General features: G+C 48.3%; 1 protein-coding gene across 1 annotated transcript in view; it reads right to left on the bottom strand.

Annotated features, from left to right (window-relative positions):
• Nucleotides 1-369: 369 nt before the first annotated feature.
• The window catches only part of LOC310787759 (arf-GAP with dual PH domain-containing protein 1-like), a 23,713-nt gene continuing 5,157 nt past the window's right edge, over nt 370-18,925 (bottom strand). Inside the window, exons 4-11 of the mRNA XM_083649245.1 lie at nt 18,840-18,922; nt 11,599-11,711; nt 7,353-7,499; nt 5,022-5,105; nt 4,862-4,924; nt 3,362-3,433; nt 527-755; nt 370-437 (exon numbers count right to left, since the gene is read on the bottom strand). Of these exons, the coding sequence (XP_083505371.1) occupies nt 409-437; nt 527-755; nt 3,362-3,433; nt 4,862-4,924; nt 5,022-5,105; nt 7,353-7,499; nt 11,599-11,711; nt 18,840-18,922 (820 nt within the window). The 3' untranslated portion in view covers nt 370-408. The remainder of the gene's footprint in view (nt 438-526; nt 756-3,361; nt 3,434-4,861; nt 4,925-5,021; nt 5,106-7,352; nt 7,500-11,598; nt 11,712-18,839; nt 18,923-18,925) is intronic.

The following is an 18,925-nucleotide window of genomic DNA, read 5'->3' as shown; positions in this document are numbered from 1 at the left end:
ACCTCTCCCAGCCCCCACGTCTAAACCTAACCTCCCCCTGACCCTAACCCTAAACCTAACATCTCCCACCCCCCACGCCTAAGCCTAACCTCCCCCAGAACCTAACCCTAAACCTAACCTCTCGGCGAAATCATTTTTTGGAGATAAAAAGGGCCGCCTCTCCGAAAGCATAGAAGTCAATGATCGGAATGCAGACACTTCGGAATGGCGAGCTGACCCCAGATAGAACATAGCATAGGAGCCATCCTGACTCCTCGTGGGTAATGAGGCAGGCAGGAGCGTCGGGCGGGACAGAAGTGCGGGCCAGGGAACGGTCACTGCAGTCAAGGCTCTCTCTCACCTTTGGGTCCATTTCTGTTTTACGGCCAGCTCCTCTTCCACTCATAGTTCTTCAAAACACAGACAGTCTCAGGGCTTGTGCTTAAAATAGGCCTCAACTGAAAAGAGAGGCAAAACTCATAGAATCAGTCTTTGAAGAGGGGAAAAAGCTCCCAATCAGTCAGTTACTGTAGCTATTCAATTTTACCTGCATACTCCTGAGGCAACATTGGTCGATTGACCACAGTCTGGAACGCAGCCATCCAATCTCTCTGTTCCTCCTGAGTCTCACAGGCACAAAGGAACTTCCTGTCTGGCGTTACTATGGTGATTCCAAACTGCCAATGGTAACCCTGAGCGGATGAGGGGAGGCCAGGAAGCACGCTATAGCTGTTTTCTTGACTGCCAATGAACACCTCGCCCCGTGCATAGGCATCCTGAGAGAGAGGAAGAGACATACTTTTAAGCATTTTTAATCAAACTACAACTCGGTGCTTTTGAATGCAACTTCATAACACATGCGTGCACCCAAATTCAGCAGTCTCATTCGAGTACAGTTCACATGTGCATGCCGACAGTCCACCGACCCTTCCCCTGCAACAACACTGCTTGCCTCACAAACGCCCAACGTTTTCCAAGGTGGCTAACCCTAACCCAGTGATACTCAACTTGCGGCCCCTGGGCTGTGTGGCCCGCGATGGAATTGCAAAAAAAATAAATTACAATGCACCTGAACGCAACATGCAAGATACTGAATAAGTGTCCAAATGTCCATGTCATTCTGGTCAATACTCCACTTCTGTTATAGCATTTCAGTCTGGAATATGGAATATCTTTCAATAATCTATGATTTAGCTGCTAAATTGTCAAATACTGCCGTCTACTCGCTACCCAGGCACTTATGTATGTACTTAACCTAACTAACTTAACCTAACTAACTATCCGGTGTGCACAACATTCTCAGACTAAACTCTGGCTGACACCCCAAAAACCTACAATCCGCTACAGAAAAATGTATATTGTTTGTTTATTAACTGGCCCCTGGCCTTCTATCATTTCACGAAAGTGGCCCGCGGGCAAAGCAAGTTGAGTATCCATGTTTGAAAATATGAAATGCACTAACAATAAATTTAAGAGTGCTCTGCGTTATATTAAAAGAAATGAAAATATGATGAGGGCAGATTCTCTGGCTATGAAGTTGCATAACAATAATGTCAATGATTTTTGGAAAGAGATAAAGACCATTGGTAATTCCAAAACAGCTTTTCCATCTAATATAGATGGTGTAAGTGGCCCGGATGAAATTGTACAACTGTGGAAAAGGAAATATTATGAGCTTTTAAACTGTGTAAAAAGCAACCTGTATATTGTAGATAATGTAGATTATAATGATGATGTTGTTGTCACCCCTGACGAAATCCGCAAGTTAATACTGAAGCTTAAAGATGGTAAGGCCTGTGGTCTTGATGGTATTACTGCAGAACATTTAAAATTTGCAAGTGGGAAACTGTGCCCTCTGTTGGCCATGTGTTACACTGGGCTGTTTGTACATGGGGTGCTACCAGAATCAATGCTCTCTGGTGTCCTGGTGCCTGTGGTTAAGGACAAAGTAGGGAAGCTGAACAGCTCAGACAATTATCGGCCAATAGCCATAGCAAGTGTCATGTCCAAGGTCATGGAGTCAGTTATTCTGTGTAGACTTGAGAGGTTTATTCAGTCTGCTGACAATCAATTTGGTTTCAAACGAAAACTTGGAACTGACCTATGTATTTTTGCTCTCAAAGAAATTTTAGATAAATTTAATAGGCACAATTCCACTATGTTTATGTGTTTTATTGATGCTTCTAAAGCTTTCGATCGTGTTAATCATGAGAAATTGTTTTCTAAATTGTCTAAAAGTGGGGTTCCCAGTTTTTTAGTACGCATTTTAGTATACTGGTATGCCCGACAGACAATGAGAGTAAAATGGGGGAGTGTGACATCGGCTCCCTTTCATGTGTCCAATTCCGTCCGCCAGGGGGGAATATTGTCACCAATTTTGTTTAATTTATATATGAATGATTTGTCTTTGCTGTTAAATACATCAGGTACGGGCTGTAGGGTGGGTGACTTGGTTATTAATCATCTTATGTATGCTGATGACCTGGTCGTCTTTAGCCCTTCTAGTGCTGGTCTCCAACAGCTCTTGAAAATTTGCACACAGTACGGGGCTGTCTCAGATATTATCTATAACGCCAAAAAGAGCAAGCTCATGATCATTAGAAGTAGAGAAGACAAGCGGGCAATTTTCCCTGACTTCTACCTGTCTGGCACTTTGCTCAGCACGTGTGATGAGATTACATATCTGGGCCATGTTATCTCAGACGACCTCTCTGATGATAAGGACATCCTAAGGCAGCGACGGAAGCTGTATGCCCAAGCAAATATACTGTGTCGCAAGTTCTCAATGTGCTCTATCTCTGTGAAGATCTCACTTTTTAAAGCATACTGTACACCCCTGTATACGGCTCACCTGTGGTGTCGTTATAGACAAAACAGCATGAGAAAACTTACTGTGGCTTATAATGACTGCATGAGGCTGCTGCTAAAAGTTCAGAGGAGCTCTAGTGCAAGCATTATGTTTGTCAGTATCGGGGTACCGACTTGCTCTGCCGTTCTCAGAAATTTAATGTATAGATTTATGTGCAGGGCATCTGAATCTGTAAATGACATTATTGCTGTACTGACCAATCATGAACGCAGCTCGGGCAAGTTCTTTTCCAGACTGTGGAACCACTGGCGAAAATGTCTGTATACTAGACCCTGAGTATCTTCGTATCCTGTGTGCTGTTATCAACACTTACTATTTATTGTACTGCCTTTTTATTGTTTTTCTTTTTATTATATTATGGATCTCCCTGGGTCTGAAATAAAGTTTGAATTGAATTGAATATCCCTGCCCTAGCCCATAGTCAAAGTCACCAGACAGGAATCATGTTCAAATACAAGGCAAAGAAAAAGTTCTACAGTTCAACAATTTCCTTGTGATGTGCTGCTTGAATACCAGTGGGTCTTTGAAGTACGTGAGCCTCCTGTCATCCATAGTGAACCATCTCTTTTTGAAGCCCTCTGTGTGCTGTGAGAGAAGAGAGGAAGATGTTACAGCAGCAGTTAAAATGACCTGTCTGTCAGAGAGATACAAAGTATATAGCTCAAAATATCTAGGCTATATATAGCCCAGGGGTGGGCAAATTTTTTTCTCCAGAGGGCCATACTGACTTACATAAAGTAAGCGAAGGGCCACACATTGGACATCATACCTGCCAACACTCCTGATTTTCGCGGGAGTCTCCCTATTTTTAACCCTCTCTCCCACTGTTATTGATAATTTCTCCTGTTAATCCCCTGAAATAATGTAATATATAGTGATACAATGGATGTAGCAGATGAGATTTATTAACATAATTCTGCCTTTTATTGAGTTTTGGGGGGTGTTTTGTTTTCCGGGGCCGGAATGAGATGGTCCAGGGGCCGGGGCCGGCCCTGGGGCCGCATTTTGCCCATGTGTGCTATAGCCTGACTCCAGACCTTCGAAGCCACGCCCACGCCACAGTTGTGGATTTGGCTGTCCTTGAGCACCATAGTCTAGGCAGCCTCATATTCAGAGTTAACGATTCTGTCTGCTATCAGGCTACCCTATGGTGCTCTGCAGGGTTATGAGGCTGTGTACCTATAGCTACATGTTGTATCATGTGGTGCAACACTTTACATTGGCACAGTTGTGTTACAGCCGTTTTCCCACATGCGTACCGGAAAATTACCTGTAAGTCAATATCGGACATTTCCCTTCACACCTGGGCTCTCGCATGTGGGAATATAGCAGCGAAATTGCCTGTATGTTGGGGGGCGGGGCGGCACTGCAGAGCGGGTGGGGAGTGACGTGTCGGCAAAACTCCGATGGTGAAATAAGTTTGCTTGTTTATCCGTTCACCTGCGTTGCGTTGAAGCACTTTTTACAGACTGGCTTCGTTTGATGTGTCCGGGCTTGCCTTCGCTGTCAGCAACGTAAGCAAAATACTTCCACATTTCGCTTCGTGCTTTTGCTTCGTCTGTGTCCCTGTCAGGCTGTGACTGAAGGAGGAGGACTGAAGGACTGTGGCCAGAGAGCGAGCAGGCAGCAGAGAGGAGAGAGGGGGAAATCAGCACGCCCACACATGAAGCTGACATACCGCTCTTATTATCACAAGATCATTTCGCCAGTTTGCTTTAATGTGCGCAATGATTAGATTATGCCCGCTGGAACATTAAGCAACGTGTGTACACCTCGCCCATGAGAGGACCGGTGTCGCAGGAAATGACTGGACCCGTTCTACACTTGTGTCCGTTATCGCGCATACCGCTCTTCTGACTGGCTCGAAACTGGTGAAATGTCCGCGATGACGGGGTCACGCTTATACCGGAACAACAACTTTCACACATGCAGGCATTAGACCACGTTCCGGTCATTTAGCGGTACAAAGCGCATGTGGGAAAACGGCTATATAGTAACAGGAAAGCAAGTCACCTTTGGACCAGTCTTCTCCATGTAGCCCTCCTTAGCGTAGTTCCTGCTTAGTTTTGGCACCAACTAGGCAAACGAAGGGCAAAGACACAATCAGTGATATGTTTGCATGTATGTTTGCATGTATGTTTTGTGTGTATGTTCACTGTGCACATGAACTCACATCAGCATTGTGGGCCCCAGGGAAAGCCACCTGTAGGTAGTGAAACCTGGCTGCTCTGATGGCATTAAACCAGTCCACCATTTCCTTCAGGAGACAAGATTAGGCAATTCAATGACTGACTCATACTGTCCTATGATCTCCTTATGCACGACATCATCATGACATCATGACTCATACTGTCCTATGATCTCCTTATGCACAACATCATCATGACATCATGACTCATACTGGCCTATGATCTCCTTATGCACGACACCTGGTACTCCCTATTTACCAGAACTAAATTGCACACATTTCTAGACACAGACAACTCTCCTAATTCACAGTTGCACTGGAGATCATATTTAAACAAGGCTAGGTCGAAACCTAGCATATGGCCGGTGTGGTAAAGCGTGCACATATCATGTTTCTCATAGGATGATTGCGGAATTGGATGTTATCTGGAGGGGAAAATGTAGCCTAAAAAAAGGAAGTTTAACATTACTTGGCTTGTATTAAATGAACCTACCGTTCGCCAATTCTAAACGTCATGCAGCTCTTTATTTTCTGTGGAGCAGTGCTGTAGTGGTAGTGGTGAGGCAGTTTTCTCACATCGTGCTGTTATCTAAAGAAAAGGTGGATAAATCGCCCATATAGGCTACGAGACTATAAGCCTAGAACAACTGAAACTGAATCATATACTGTATCCCTAATCTAATTGTATTCTTATCAGCATCATAATCATCGTTGTGGCTACGCTTCAAACACAAGGAGCAGACAGAAAGTAAACGCTGGAATAACGCCGGTCCGCCTGCAATATGCAATTAAGCAGATTGAAAACAACGTTAGCTCAGCAGCTGGAGCTAGCTTGATAGGTACCAGCTAACAAGTTAACACGCTGGTCCGGCCGCAATATGCAATTAAGCCGATTGAAAACAACAACATTAGCTCAGCAGCTGTGGGATGCCAGCGCTGCCTTGACGCACAAGTGCGTCTGTGTGTTGCGCAATAGCTACAACCCCTCAGCACTTCCGTTTGTTATACTCGAATTATAAACCGGAAACCGGAGTACGTTATAAATATAGTCACGTTATAAACAACTAACCATGCTGGGGGTCCGTATGGAAACAGGGTTACTCAAAATGGTTAAAAGTTAAATCAATTTGGTCATTCAGTGGCATTTCACTGCCATGTAAAGTAACTAACCACAGTAGCCGACTACCCATAATGCATTACGTTATCCCAGCAAAAACAAATAGCCGTTATTTTGCTAAACTGAGCACACAAGGGTAATCTAAATGGTTACTTTGACCGTCTACATTTTTTTCTAAACTTATAAAAGTGACATATTAACCCTTAACGGCTGTAGAGCAGAATGGCTCTGCTGTAAAATAGTCACTCCTCCACCGCATGTCTTTTTGAAAGCGGAGTACAGCGCCGTACAGCGGTGACCAGTGGGACGACCAAACAGGATGGGCACGCAGGTGGTCCCCAGGTCGGGCACGCAAATTGTCTGGACGAGTGGAGATGACAGGCCGCCGTGGCGCATGCGCACACACCGGCCAAAAGTTACATTCTTAAATGAGATATCCACTATTTGGAAGAAGTAGCATATTCTCAGAGAAAATGTTTTCTGGTATGGAAGGAAAACTCACTCATTGATCCTCTCGGCTAAATAAAGGATTTAAAAAAAAGTGTTCTGATCTCAAAACTATCTGCCTTACCCCCCCCCACCCCCCCATTTTCTACCATTTTTATGGTGACTAACATTTAATTTACAACTATGTCTCTCTTCCTAAACAGACCTTCATGGCCAGTTAATGTAATGCCTATAAATACTACTACTACTCACCAAACAACACACTACCTTCAATCATTCAATAATGAAATCATTATCAATTATGCTGACTTAGATGTAGGTTGTAGTTAAAACTCAAAACGAAGGCATGAAATGATATTCTGGTTGTCCCTTTCCCCCTTTGCTTAATTTTGGAGATATTTGTTCAGTCTAAATCAGAGATTTAGCCATCCAGAGCAAAAGACCTGGAGCAACTGCCCTCTAGTGCTCACTGGCACTATAGGGAAGCTAGTGGAGAGGTAAGAACCGAACCGAGTACTTCCTTGGATTGTATGGTTTGCTTTTATTGTTTCAAAGTGTGCGTGTTGTGAAGCCCTTTGAGAATGTAACACTGATTCCGTGCTGTACAAATGAACTTACGGAAACATAGTAATGTAAAACCCAGTGACTTGTAATTACCAATAATGTCCACCAGAGGGTGACATGCACCTCTTGCATCCTTAGACACCTCTTAGCCCACCAAACACACCAAACTGGGAGCTGCTGTGCCTCACCTTGCCATCCTCATGGTAAACAAAGATGTTTCTTGTGCTGTTGTCCTTCAAGTAGGTTATCTGCAGGCCGTGGGCGTAGCCCATTTTGGTTGGCTGGAAGGTGGCATTCAGGGTCTGGATCTGCATCACCGCTTTGGGCTCTCTGGCCTGCAGAGGAAGAGGAGGGGGGTTCAACCATGTCATCTCAACTCTCTCCTCTAATCCACATTATGAATACACACACACACACACACACACACACACACACACACACACACACACACATATACATTCATATACATATATATATACCGGTATAATATATATATATATATATATATATATATATATATATATATATATATATATATATATATATATACTGTATATAGTGTAACGGGTTGGGTTTGTGTGCTGCTGTTGTGTGTTGTACTGTTCTGTGCATGGGGAGTTACGGGGGGTCTGTGAAGGCGACATTTAGCCAGTGGGGGGGGGTGAGAGAGGGGTTCACCTGTGATTGGCTGGGGGGAGGGGAGCTGTGAGAGCGGGGGACAGCTCGGGGAGTTGGTGTGTGGAACCTGAGAGGGAAGGCTGTGTGTGTGTGAAGAGCGGAGAAGCTAGGAGGAAGCTAGCAGGGTTTTGGTGTGTGTTGTGGGGTTGTTTTGGCGTGGGCTACGGCTGACAGTGGCCCTCGGACCGTGTGTGATAAAGAATAAAGTGCGGTGACTAGATCCTGACTCTCGCCTGCTTCCTGACAATGCTACAGTGGTGTCAGAAGAAAAACTAAGACTGGAAGACTCGAGCGCGACCTGGCGTTAGCTGTTAGCTGTTTGTGTGCTAGCTGCTACAAGGACCACGTGGAATGGTGCGCGAGGAACGCCTGTCGGTGGACGGGGGGGAAAAGGAGCTACCGACCCCGGAGTTTGGCTCGGTGCTTGCTGGCATGGAGGGCCGCCTGAAGCAGGAGCTCAGCGCGGTACTTGCCGGCGTGGAGGCCCGCTTGATGCAGGAGGTCAGACGGCTGTTGGAGGCGACGCCTGCCTGGGCAGAGGGGCTTATGGAGCTACTACGGGAAGTCGCGCAGCGCGGAGAGAAGCAAAGAGTGTGTTGGACCTGTGGAGAACCGGGCCACGTGGCGAGGTGGTGCCGCAGCGGTTCCGGGGGACAGACGGGGTACGCGGAGCAACGATACTGGGGACGGCCAGGTGTCTGCTGGTCGTGCGGAGCCTTCGGGCATCTCGCCAGGGGGTGTCCGGAGGCTGTCGGGGAGCAGAAGACGGCGGGAGAGGAGAGACGTGCCGGCGGCTGGCAGGTGAGACTCTGCTGGTCGTGTAAGAGGCCTGGACATTTGGCCAGAGACTGCACTGAGACAGTGGAGGTCAGGGAAGAGACACGGGTTGGGGAGAGTGTGGAAAGCCGGGGGGAAGAGAACGTTGTGAGGATCGGGAGAGCGAGGCTCATATTTCCAGGTGAGCAGGTGTCGCTACTAACGCCGGAGGGACCGGCACAGCCGAGCTGCGCTACGCCCCCCACGGTTGCTGTACGGGAAGCCGAGGTGGTGGTCGCGGCCGTTTGTGTTCTCCCTGCTGTCCTGGGCACGCCGCCCCCTGGGGGAGGGGGACGGGAGGACGGGCGAGTGCGAGAGGCGGAGGAAGAGGAGTACTGTTCAGATGAAGAGGAGTTCTGTTCAGATGTGGACCTGGAGGACGACAACATGACCATCATGGATGTCGACGCGGATGAGTGGCAATACAGGCAGGCGGAGGACGCGGATATCGGTCCCGCGTATACGTGGGTGGTGGCCGGACGCCGGCCCCCTGTGGAGGAGATTCACAGGTGTTCCGGTGTCACAAAGGAACTGTGGGAGATGTTTACCGACCTGCATCTGGATGAAGACGGAGTGTTGGGGAGGGGGGAACAGGGGAAGAGAGGGTTCCGGGCGGTGGTGCCCAGCTACCTGCAGGAGTTGGTATTACGGTGGGCACACAGGGGCCCGGGACCCGGTCATCAGGGGACTGAGGAGGCGGTCCGCGGCGTTCGGGCACGGTTCTATTGGAACCAGTACGAGGGGGATGTGCGGAACTACTGCAGTGCGTGTGATGACTGTGGGACACAGGGGGGGGCTGAGGAGAGTCACCCGGCGGAGGAGTGACCCCACTGGGGGGGGAGAGGGACTTGTGTGCTTCTGGTGGGCCAGAAGCTTTGATGTGCGGGGGAAGTGTAACGGGTTGGGTTTGTGTGCTGCTGTTGTGTGTTGTACTGTTCTGTGCATGGGGAGTTACGGGGGGTCTGTGAAGGCGACATTTAGCCAGTGGGGGGGGTGAGAGAGGGGTTCACCTGTGATTGGCTGGGGGGAGGGGAGCTGTGAGAGCGGGGGACAGCTCGGGGAGTTGGTGTGTGGAACCTGAGAGGGAAGGCTGTGTGTGTGTGAAGAGCGGAGAAGCTAGGAGGAAGCTAGCGGGGTTTTGGTGTGTGTTGTGGGGTTGTTTTGGCGTGGGCTACGGCTGACAGTGGCCCTCGGACCGTGTGTGATAAAGAATAAAGTGCGGTGACTAGATCCTGACTCTCGCCTGCTTCCTGACAATGCTACAATATACACACACACACACACACACACACACACACACAAACACACACACATATGTATGTGTATATATATATATATATTATGTATGGGTGTGTGTGTGTGTGTGTGTGTGTGTGTGTGTGTGTGTGTGTGTGTGTGTGTGTGTGTGTGTGTGTGTGTGTTTATATATAATATAAAAAAAATATATAATATATAAAGAAAATATATAATACAACTGTCTTACTATTAATCTATGATGAAAAGACAGATGTCTTTATCATTGATGAATAGTAAGCTGGTTGTAGGCTACAGGGTGTGGCTTGTCTATGCAGGACCTATGTGGACCTATGTGGCGAAGCCTGGTTCAACATCCTGCGGCCTGCTTGGCCACACTAAGCCTGGTTCAACATCCTGCGGCCTGCTTGGCCACACTAAGCCTGGTTCAACATCCTGCGGCCTGCTTGGCCACACTAAGCCTGGTTCAACATCCTGCGGCCTGCTTGGCCACACTAAGCCTGGTTCAACATCCTGCGGCCTGCTTGGCCACACTAAGCCTGGTTCAACATCCTGCGGCCTGCTTGGCCACACTAAGCCTGGTTCAACATCCTGCGGCCTGCTTGGCCACACTAAGCCTGCGTCAACATCCTGCGGCCTGCTTGGCCACACTAAGCCTGGTTCAACATCCTGCGGCCTGCTTGGCCACACTAAGCCTGGTTCAACATCCTGCGGCCTGTCTGGCCACACTAAGCCTGGTTCAACATCCTGCGGCCTGCTTGGCCACACTAAGCCTGGTTCAACATCCTGCGGCCTGCTTGGCCACACTAAGCCTGGTTCAACATCCTGTGGCCTGCTTGGCCACACTAAGCCTGGTTCAACATCCTGCGGCCTGCTTGGCCACACTAAGCCTGGTTCAACATCCTGCGGCCTGCTTGGCCACACTAAGCCTGGTTCAACATCCTGCGGCCTGCTTGGCCACACTAAGCCTGGTTCAACATCCTGCGGCCTGCTTGGCCACACTAAGCCTGGTTCAACATCCTGCAGCCTGCTTGGCCACACTAAGCCTGGTTCAACATCCTGCGGCCTGCTTGGCCACACTAAGCCTGCGTCAACATCCTGCGGCCTGCTTGGCCACACTAAGCCTGGTTCAACATCCTGCGGCCTGTCTGGCCACACTAAGCCTGTGTCAACATCCTGCGGCCGTGTTCGGAGCTTAATCTCAAAATTGGATATAAAGGTTTGGGTCAATTCAACTGATGCTGTTGTTGTATTATCTGAAACATGGCTGACGAAATATGTTCTTGATAAGGATATTTGTATTGATGGCTATAATGTGTATCACTCTGATCGCCCCCCAAAAATGGCGGCAGTGTTGCAATTTATATCAAATGCAGATTTAATGTTAATTTAATGCTCTCGGAATCATTGCGTAAACAATGATGAAACTATGTACTGCTGCCATTCTTGGCCAGGTCTCTGTCAAATAGATTTTAATCGCAATGGGACAAACTGGTTAAATAAGGGTGACATAAAATAAATCATATTTACAGATTCTGCCTAGAATGTCATGGCATTTCCACGGGGAGCGATGTTTTGAACAGTGACAGTTGTTGAACACCTTGAACTTTTGTAAGATAATCCGCTCACATAGAGAGAAGAGAGTGAAAGAGAGAGAGAGAGATAAATGAGAGAGCGTGCACTCACATCATGCTTGTTGAAGTATTTCAGAACACCCTCCCGTTCGGACAGGATAAATTTCCGGTTGAGGTACTGTCCGTTGTCTCTCCCTCGTTTCCATAGAAACCCCTCTCTGTAGCCTGCCGGCAGGGAAGCCGCAGGGGGTTCCATGCCATTGACACAGAGTGAGAATATATAGGAACAAAGAGAGAGAAGACACAACAGGCATTTACCAAAATATAAGATGTAACATAAAGATCCATAGAAGCCCTACATCTACAGGACAATTAGACAACACCAATCATTATCGCTGAATCAAAATGTATAAATAATACATTGTGATGCAGGTATAAATGCATGTCATTGGGGTTATCAAGGGGCCACTTTATTTTTCGGTATTTTAGGGTAACACAGACGCACACACACACACACACACACACACACACACACACACACACACACACACACACAATCACACCTAGGCTCACCATTGTGGTCACCAAGAATGTGGATGATTTTTGAGCACTTAGTATTACGTAGACACATTTGAGGATAATGCATTAGAAAAATGACAGGTCAAGGTTGGAAGAAGCTATTGAAACATTCTACATGACATGGATCTGTCATATTTATATGACTGTGAGCATAAATGTGTGTGGCAGCTATGCTTCCTTACATGCCTGGCTGTGCATATGTCTGTACTACATGTATGTAGCCTACGTGGTTTTAGCTTCCCTGGTCACCATTCTGTGCAGGTCAGGGTGGCATCTCTGCTCTTACCAAACATCAATAATTCAACTAGAATTGCCTGGGCATGATGGCTTCCTTCACCAGACAGGTCAATACTGAAATTGAACTCCTGTCTACTCTCTCTCTCTCTCTCTCTGCCTCGCACGCTCTCTCTCCCCCTCTCTCTGCCTCGCACGCTCTCTCTCATCTCTCTCTCTCCCAGCCTCTCTCCCCCTCTCTCTGCCTCGCACGCTCTCTCTCATCTCTCTCTCTCTCCCAGCCTCTCTCCCCCTCTCTCTGCCTCGCACGCTCTCTCTCATCTCTCTCTCCCAGCCTCTCTCCCCCTCTCTCTGCCTCGCGCGCTCTCTCATCTCTCTCTCTCTCCCAGCCTCTCTCCCCCTCTCTCTGCCTCGCACGCTCTCTCTCATCTCTCTCTCTCCCAGCCTCTCTCCCCCTCTCTCTGCCTCGCACGCTCTCTCTCATCTCTCTCTCTCTCCCAGCCTCTCTCCCCCTCTCTCTGCCTCGCACGCTCTCTCTCATCTCTCTCTCCCAGCCTCTCTCCCCCTCTCTCTGCCTCGCGCGCTCTCTCATCTCTCTCTCTCTCCCAGCCTCTCTCCCCCTCTCTCTGCCTCGCACGCTCTCTCTCATCTCTCTCTCTCCCAGCCTCTCTCCCCCTCTCTCTGCCTCGCACGCTCTCTCTCATCTCTCTCTCTCTCCCAGCCTCTCTCCCCCTCTCTCTGCCTCGCACGCTCTCTCTCATCTCTCTCTCTCTCCCAGCCTCTCTCCCCCTCTCTCTGCCTCGCACGCTCTCTCTCATCTCTCTCTCTCCCAGCCTCTCTCCCCCTCTCTCTGCCTCGCACGCTCTCTCTCATCTCTCTCTCTCTCCCAGCCTCTCTCTCTCTCTCTCTGCCTCGCACGCTCTCTCATCTCTCTCTCTCCCAGCCTCTCTCTCTCTCTCTCTGCCTCGCACGCTCTCTCATCTCTCTCTCTCTCCCAGCCTCTCTCTCTCTCTCTGCCTCGCACGCTCTCTCTCATCTCTCTCTCTCTCCCAGCCTCTCTCCCCCTCTCTCTGCCTCGCACGCTCTCTCTCATCTCTCTCTCTCTCCCAGCCTCTCTCCCCCTCTCTCTGCCTCGCACGCTCTCTCTCATCTCTCTCTCTCCCAGCCTCTCTCCCCCTCTCTCTGCCTCGCACGCTCTCTCTCATCTCTCTCTCTCTCCCAGCCTCTCTCCCCCTCTCTCTGCCTCGCACGCTCTCTCTCATCTCTCTCTCTCCCAGCCTCTCTCCCCCTCTCTCTGCCTCGCACGCTCTCTCTCATCTCTCTCTCTCTCCCAGCCTCTCTCCTCCTCTCTCTGCCTCGCACGCTCTCTCTCATCTCTCTCTCTCTCCCAGCCTCTCTCTCTCCCCCTCTCTCTGCCTCGCACGCTCTCTCATCTCTCTCTCTCTCTCTCTCTCTCTCTCTCTCTCTCTGAAGGGCATGTTGATCAAAGGCCACCTGAGGACATGGAGTCAAAACTTGAAAAGTGTCATCATGTATTTTTGTCACACTCTAGTAGTATGGATTGTATTTTTGTCACACTCTAGTAGTATGGATTGTATTTTTGTCACACTCTAGTAGTATGGATTGTTTACATGGGCTATCTATCATCTTCTATCTGGCTCCTTTCTTTCACTCCCCAATTCAATTACGTAATCTCCTCAAAATAATATATTTTTACATCTAATGTATCCATTCTTCTCACACTGATCCTCTCCCACAAACACACACACACACGCATGCACGCACACACACTGTACGTGCGCGCGCACGCGTGTGCGCGCACACACGCACGCACGCACGCACACACGCACACACACACACACACACAGACACAGACACACACGGATCTTGGCTCTGTTCCTGGGCCTGTTCCTGTCACTGGGCTCTCTGTCCTTATCACTTTGAGCCAACAGAAACAGCACTGTGTATGGGTGTGCACGCACGCACACACGCACGCACGCACAGACACACACACACACACACACACACACACACACACACACACACACACACACACACACACACACACACACACACACCACACCGACACACACACACACAATACTTTACTTCCTCTTCCCCCTCGTTTTCTCCCCAATTGTACTTGGCCAATTCCCCCCTGCTGTCTTGGTTGATACTCCACCCCCTCTGCCGATCTGGGGAGAGCTGCAGATGAGCACATGCTTCCTCCGATACATGTGCAGTCGCCAGTCGCTTCTTTTCACCTGACAGTGAGGATTTCACCGGCAGGATGTAGCGTGTGTGAGGATCACACTATTGCCCCTCAGTTCCCCTCCGCCCGAACAGGCGCCCCGACAGACCAGAGGAGGCACTAGTTTCGATTTTTTTTTAAACAATTTTTTTAGTGCAGCGACCAGGACACATACCCTTAATCCATCTTCCCGCCCACAGACACGGCCAATTGTGCCTGTAGGGACGCCCGACCAAGCCGGAGGTAACACGGGGGCTCGAACCTGTGACCCTCGTGTTGGTAGGCAGGGAATATATAATGCTGCACTACCCGGACACTCACGCACACTATACTTGTTGCTTACTCAGGCACCACGGTGTTTTTGTCTCACAGTCACAGTAGCACCTATTCAGCACTGAATGAATACCCAGCATCATGTGTTCATCATCACCAACATTCTTGACACACAAACCCATTTTCATCAGAGAGGGGGGGAAATATGTATAGTCGCTATGAAATGAAATGATTGTATCAATCAATTTTAGAGTGTAAAAATACATTTAAGCCAGTGAAATAAACAGAAACAACACCAGTGATCATGTGATCATGGCACCACATCCCTCATAAATAACAATCATCTGTTTTCATTCAACTAGTGGAAAAGGGGAAACAACAAGATCAACCACATTTCCTTGCAATGAAACGGCGTGTCCGTGGAAAATAAAGTGCCTCGCTCAAACAATGGCATCGACTAAAGTGTAAGTAATAAAAGGCAGCCAAGAGAGAGGAAATTGGAGGAGGAAATTATTATCACTGTGACAGACAATTTCATCTCAGTTACCACTTTCCTCAGGGAAATTGGCCTGACAATAAGAAACGCTTAAATCTGTTTGTCTCTATGCTTGTCCACCTGCATTCTCTCTCTCTCTCTCTCTCTCTCTCTCTCTCTCTCTCTCTCTCTCTCTCTCTCTCTCTCTCTCTCTCTCTCTCTCTCTCTCCATCCACCCCACTTTGCCCCACGCCTCCACTGTCCGTCCCGCCTTGCTTCACTAGCACTTCCTTGTGTGTATAATGAAGTCGCATGCATGAGTCAGAATGTTTTGCTCGACCACTGGGGGCAGCAGGGGGCTCAGATCCATCACCACAATAGCATAACGGCTGACCCACCAGAGAGGAGAAGAAGTGAAGTCATTCACTGTTACAACGGGATGGTTGTCAAACATTTGGGAGAGCTGAGCAAGTTTTTGGACCACAGTGATGGTTTCTCTCTCTTCATTTCCTATGTCCTACCGATGGCTTTGGTTTATCGGATAACTTTCAGCGTTCTTGAGGTTAGGCTGCTAGTTTCCGTGTTGGGCAGAAATCCAGGAGCAATGTTATGCAGAACGGTCGTCCACAAAAGAAAGCATTCTTCCCCAGTGGCAGAGACACACACAGCCACATGCTCCTGAACCCCTGCACAGCACAACACAAGCAGCCATTGAGTAAGACAGAGGGGGAGAGAGAGAGAGAGAGAGAGAGAGAGAGAGAGAGAGAGAGAGAGAGAGAGAGAGAGAGAGAGATTTACTGACAGTCATGAGATGCTGATATTGTCTACCTTAAAGCAACATTTTTCTTTAGAAGAGCACTTTTATTCTCTGTGTGCAAACATCAGCAGTTGCATGCCCTGCAGTGATGCTGTCTCCGTTTTAATTTGTTCTTCTGACACATTTACAGCAATAAGATCCAAATGGCTTCATGTCTTCCTGCCTCCACAGAGAAATGGAGGAGTTTATTTTATTTGTCACTGTCTCTCCAGCGTCAGTCCGGCAGGCGCGCCGCACTGTGCATCTGATCAACGATCAGGTTCTCAAACTTTTTCACATGAGGGACCCCTAAACTGACAAAAATTAGACCACGGACCCCCATTTGATAGGATTTTGTCCCACGGTCCCCCATATGATAATAAGATTGATGCTTTTAGATGTTTTATTACAGAAAGTGTATAAAACCCATGACCAAAATAGTCATTGTGTTACGTATGAATGGAATTAATCTAAAAATATGGACAAAGTGCAGCGTGAGGTCACGCATTGGTTGTTGGACTCCCCGGTTTGGAAGCTATAGTGTGGCCGTCGCCATCTTGGCAAGACGGCGCGAGACGAGGGGTTTCCCAGAGCCGCAGGAACTACAGCTTTCAGTATCACCTCCTCGGCTTTCTCTAAAGCCCGAGCTAGCCCACTGGCTGTGACGCTACTTATCACAGCCTTTGACAGTGTGTCACACACACACACACACACACACACACACACACACACACACACACACACACACACACACACACATGAAGCTACCAGGCCCACTCCCACTCAGCCAAGTAACTCCATCGGCCTGTGTCCTACAACACGCACTGAACGTCAGCTTCTGTCCACTTGTGTACAGTGTTGGGGGTAACTCATTACAAAAGTAACATATTATATGTCATATGTTAGTATATTACATTTTGAAAGTAACTTGCCCAACACTGCTTGTGTAACTGCCATCACAGAATTATTCACAAGATCATCATGTGCTGAAGTGAGAGGATGTTTTTATTTTATTCCATCCTTTAACATCCCTGTCCACAGTGTCCAGTATCCATGTAAGAGCCATACTTGATTTGTGTTTGTATAATATTCTTTCATGCCTCTAGGGCAGTGATACTCAACTGGCGGCCCGCGGGCCACATGCAGCCCGTGGGTGCCCCCTGTGTGGCCCGCGATGGAATTGCAATTTTTTTTTACAGTGCACCTGAACGCAACATGCAAGATACCCGCTGAATAAGTGTCCAAATTTTCGTGTCATTCTGGCCAATACTCCACTTCTGTTATAGCATTTCAGTCTGGAATATGGAATATCTTTATAGCTGCTAAATTGTCAAATACCGCCATCTGCTCGCTACCCAGGCACTTATGTATGTACTTAACCTCACTAACTTAACCTAACTAACTATCCGGTGAGCACAACAATGTCAGACTAAACTCCGGCTGACACCACAAAAACCTACAATCCGCTACAGAAAAATGTATATTGTTTGTTTATTAACTGGCCCCTCGCCTTCTATCATTTCCACGAAAGTGGCCCTCGGGCAAAGCAAGTTGAGTATCCCTGCTCTAGGGGGTGTTAAGCCAAAAGGCCTAAGTTGGCCATAGGTCATTTAAGTGGATGCCAATCAGGGCACAGGTGTTGCTAATGAGAGGAGGCAAACAGTGTTTGAGTGTGCTCAGTCCAACACAGAGAATGGCTGTATTTTGTTTTATTATTTCATTTAAACTTATTGAAAGTGATGGACACTGAGATCATTTGAAACACTATTGGTAAGAAAATAAATTCATCATTATAAACGAATGGAAACGACTGGACATTAATTTTGATTGAGTACATGTCTAAACCATCAGGCCTATTGGCAGCCGGTAGGGCTAAAGTATAGGACATTAGTCTCTACAATCCATTTTCAAATATTTCGAGCAACAATCTTTCATAGGGGAAGATGGATGCTCTTCGGGAGAAGAGAGTGAAGGTCTCTGGATTGTAGATGGGTAACATGCACATGCAGGGCAGACAGTGATCATGTGAGATGAGGCCTACACCCTAATCCTTTATCTCAGATGTGATCAGCTGTTCAACTCAAGAATGTTGGTGATGATGACCACATGACGCTGTTCCCCTGCTGGGTATTCATTCAGTGCTGAATAGGTGCTACTGTGACTGTGAGACAAAAACACTGTGGTGCCTGAGTAAGCAACAAGTATAGTGTCCGGGTAGTGCAGCATTATAATGTATATTCCCTGCCTACCAACCCGAGGGTCACAGGTTCGAGCCCCCGTGTTACCTCCCGGTTTGGTCGGGCGTCCATACAGACACAATTGGCCGTGTCTGCGGGCAGGAAGCCGGATTAAGGGTATATGTCCTGCTCGCTGCACTAGTGCCTCCTCTGGTCGGTCGGGGCGCCTGTTCGGGCGGAGGGGAACTGGGGGGGGATTAGCGTGATCCTCACACGCGATACATCCTGCCGGTGAAATCCTCACTGTCAGGTGAAAAGAAGGGGCTGGCAACTGCACATGTATCGGAGGAAGCATGTGCTCGTCTGCAGCTCTCCCCAGATCGGCAGAGGGGGTGGAGCAACGACCGGGACAGCGGGGGGAATTGGCCAAGCACAATTGGGGAGAAAATGAGGGGGAGGGAGTAAAGTATCGTGTGTGTGTGTGTGTGTGTGTGTGTGTGTGTGTGTGTGTGTGTGTGTGTGTGCACATATGCATGTACCTGTGTACATGAACACACTCAGTTCTTACCTGCTGAGTAGGGCTCCTGACTCTCCACACATAAAAACTCATTCCTCTCATACCTGGCTCGGATCCACTGTTCCCGCAGGAGCCTG

Source organism: Poromitra crassiceps (genome assembly GCF_964638095.1).
Source record: "Poromitra crassiceps genome assembly, chromosome: 13".
In the NCBI taxonomy this organism is placed as follows: Eukaryota; Metazoa; Chordata; class Actinopteri; order Beryciformes; family Melamphaidae; genus Poromitra; species Poromitra crassiceps.
This window is presented reverse-complemented; position numbering and strand designations above follow the sequence as displayed.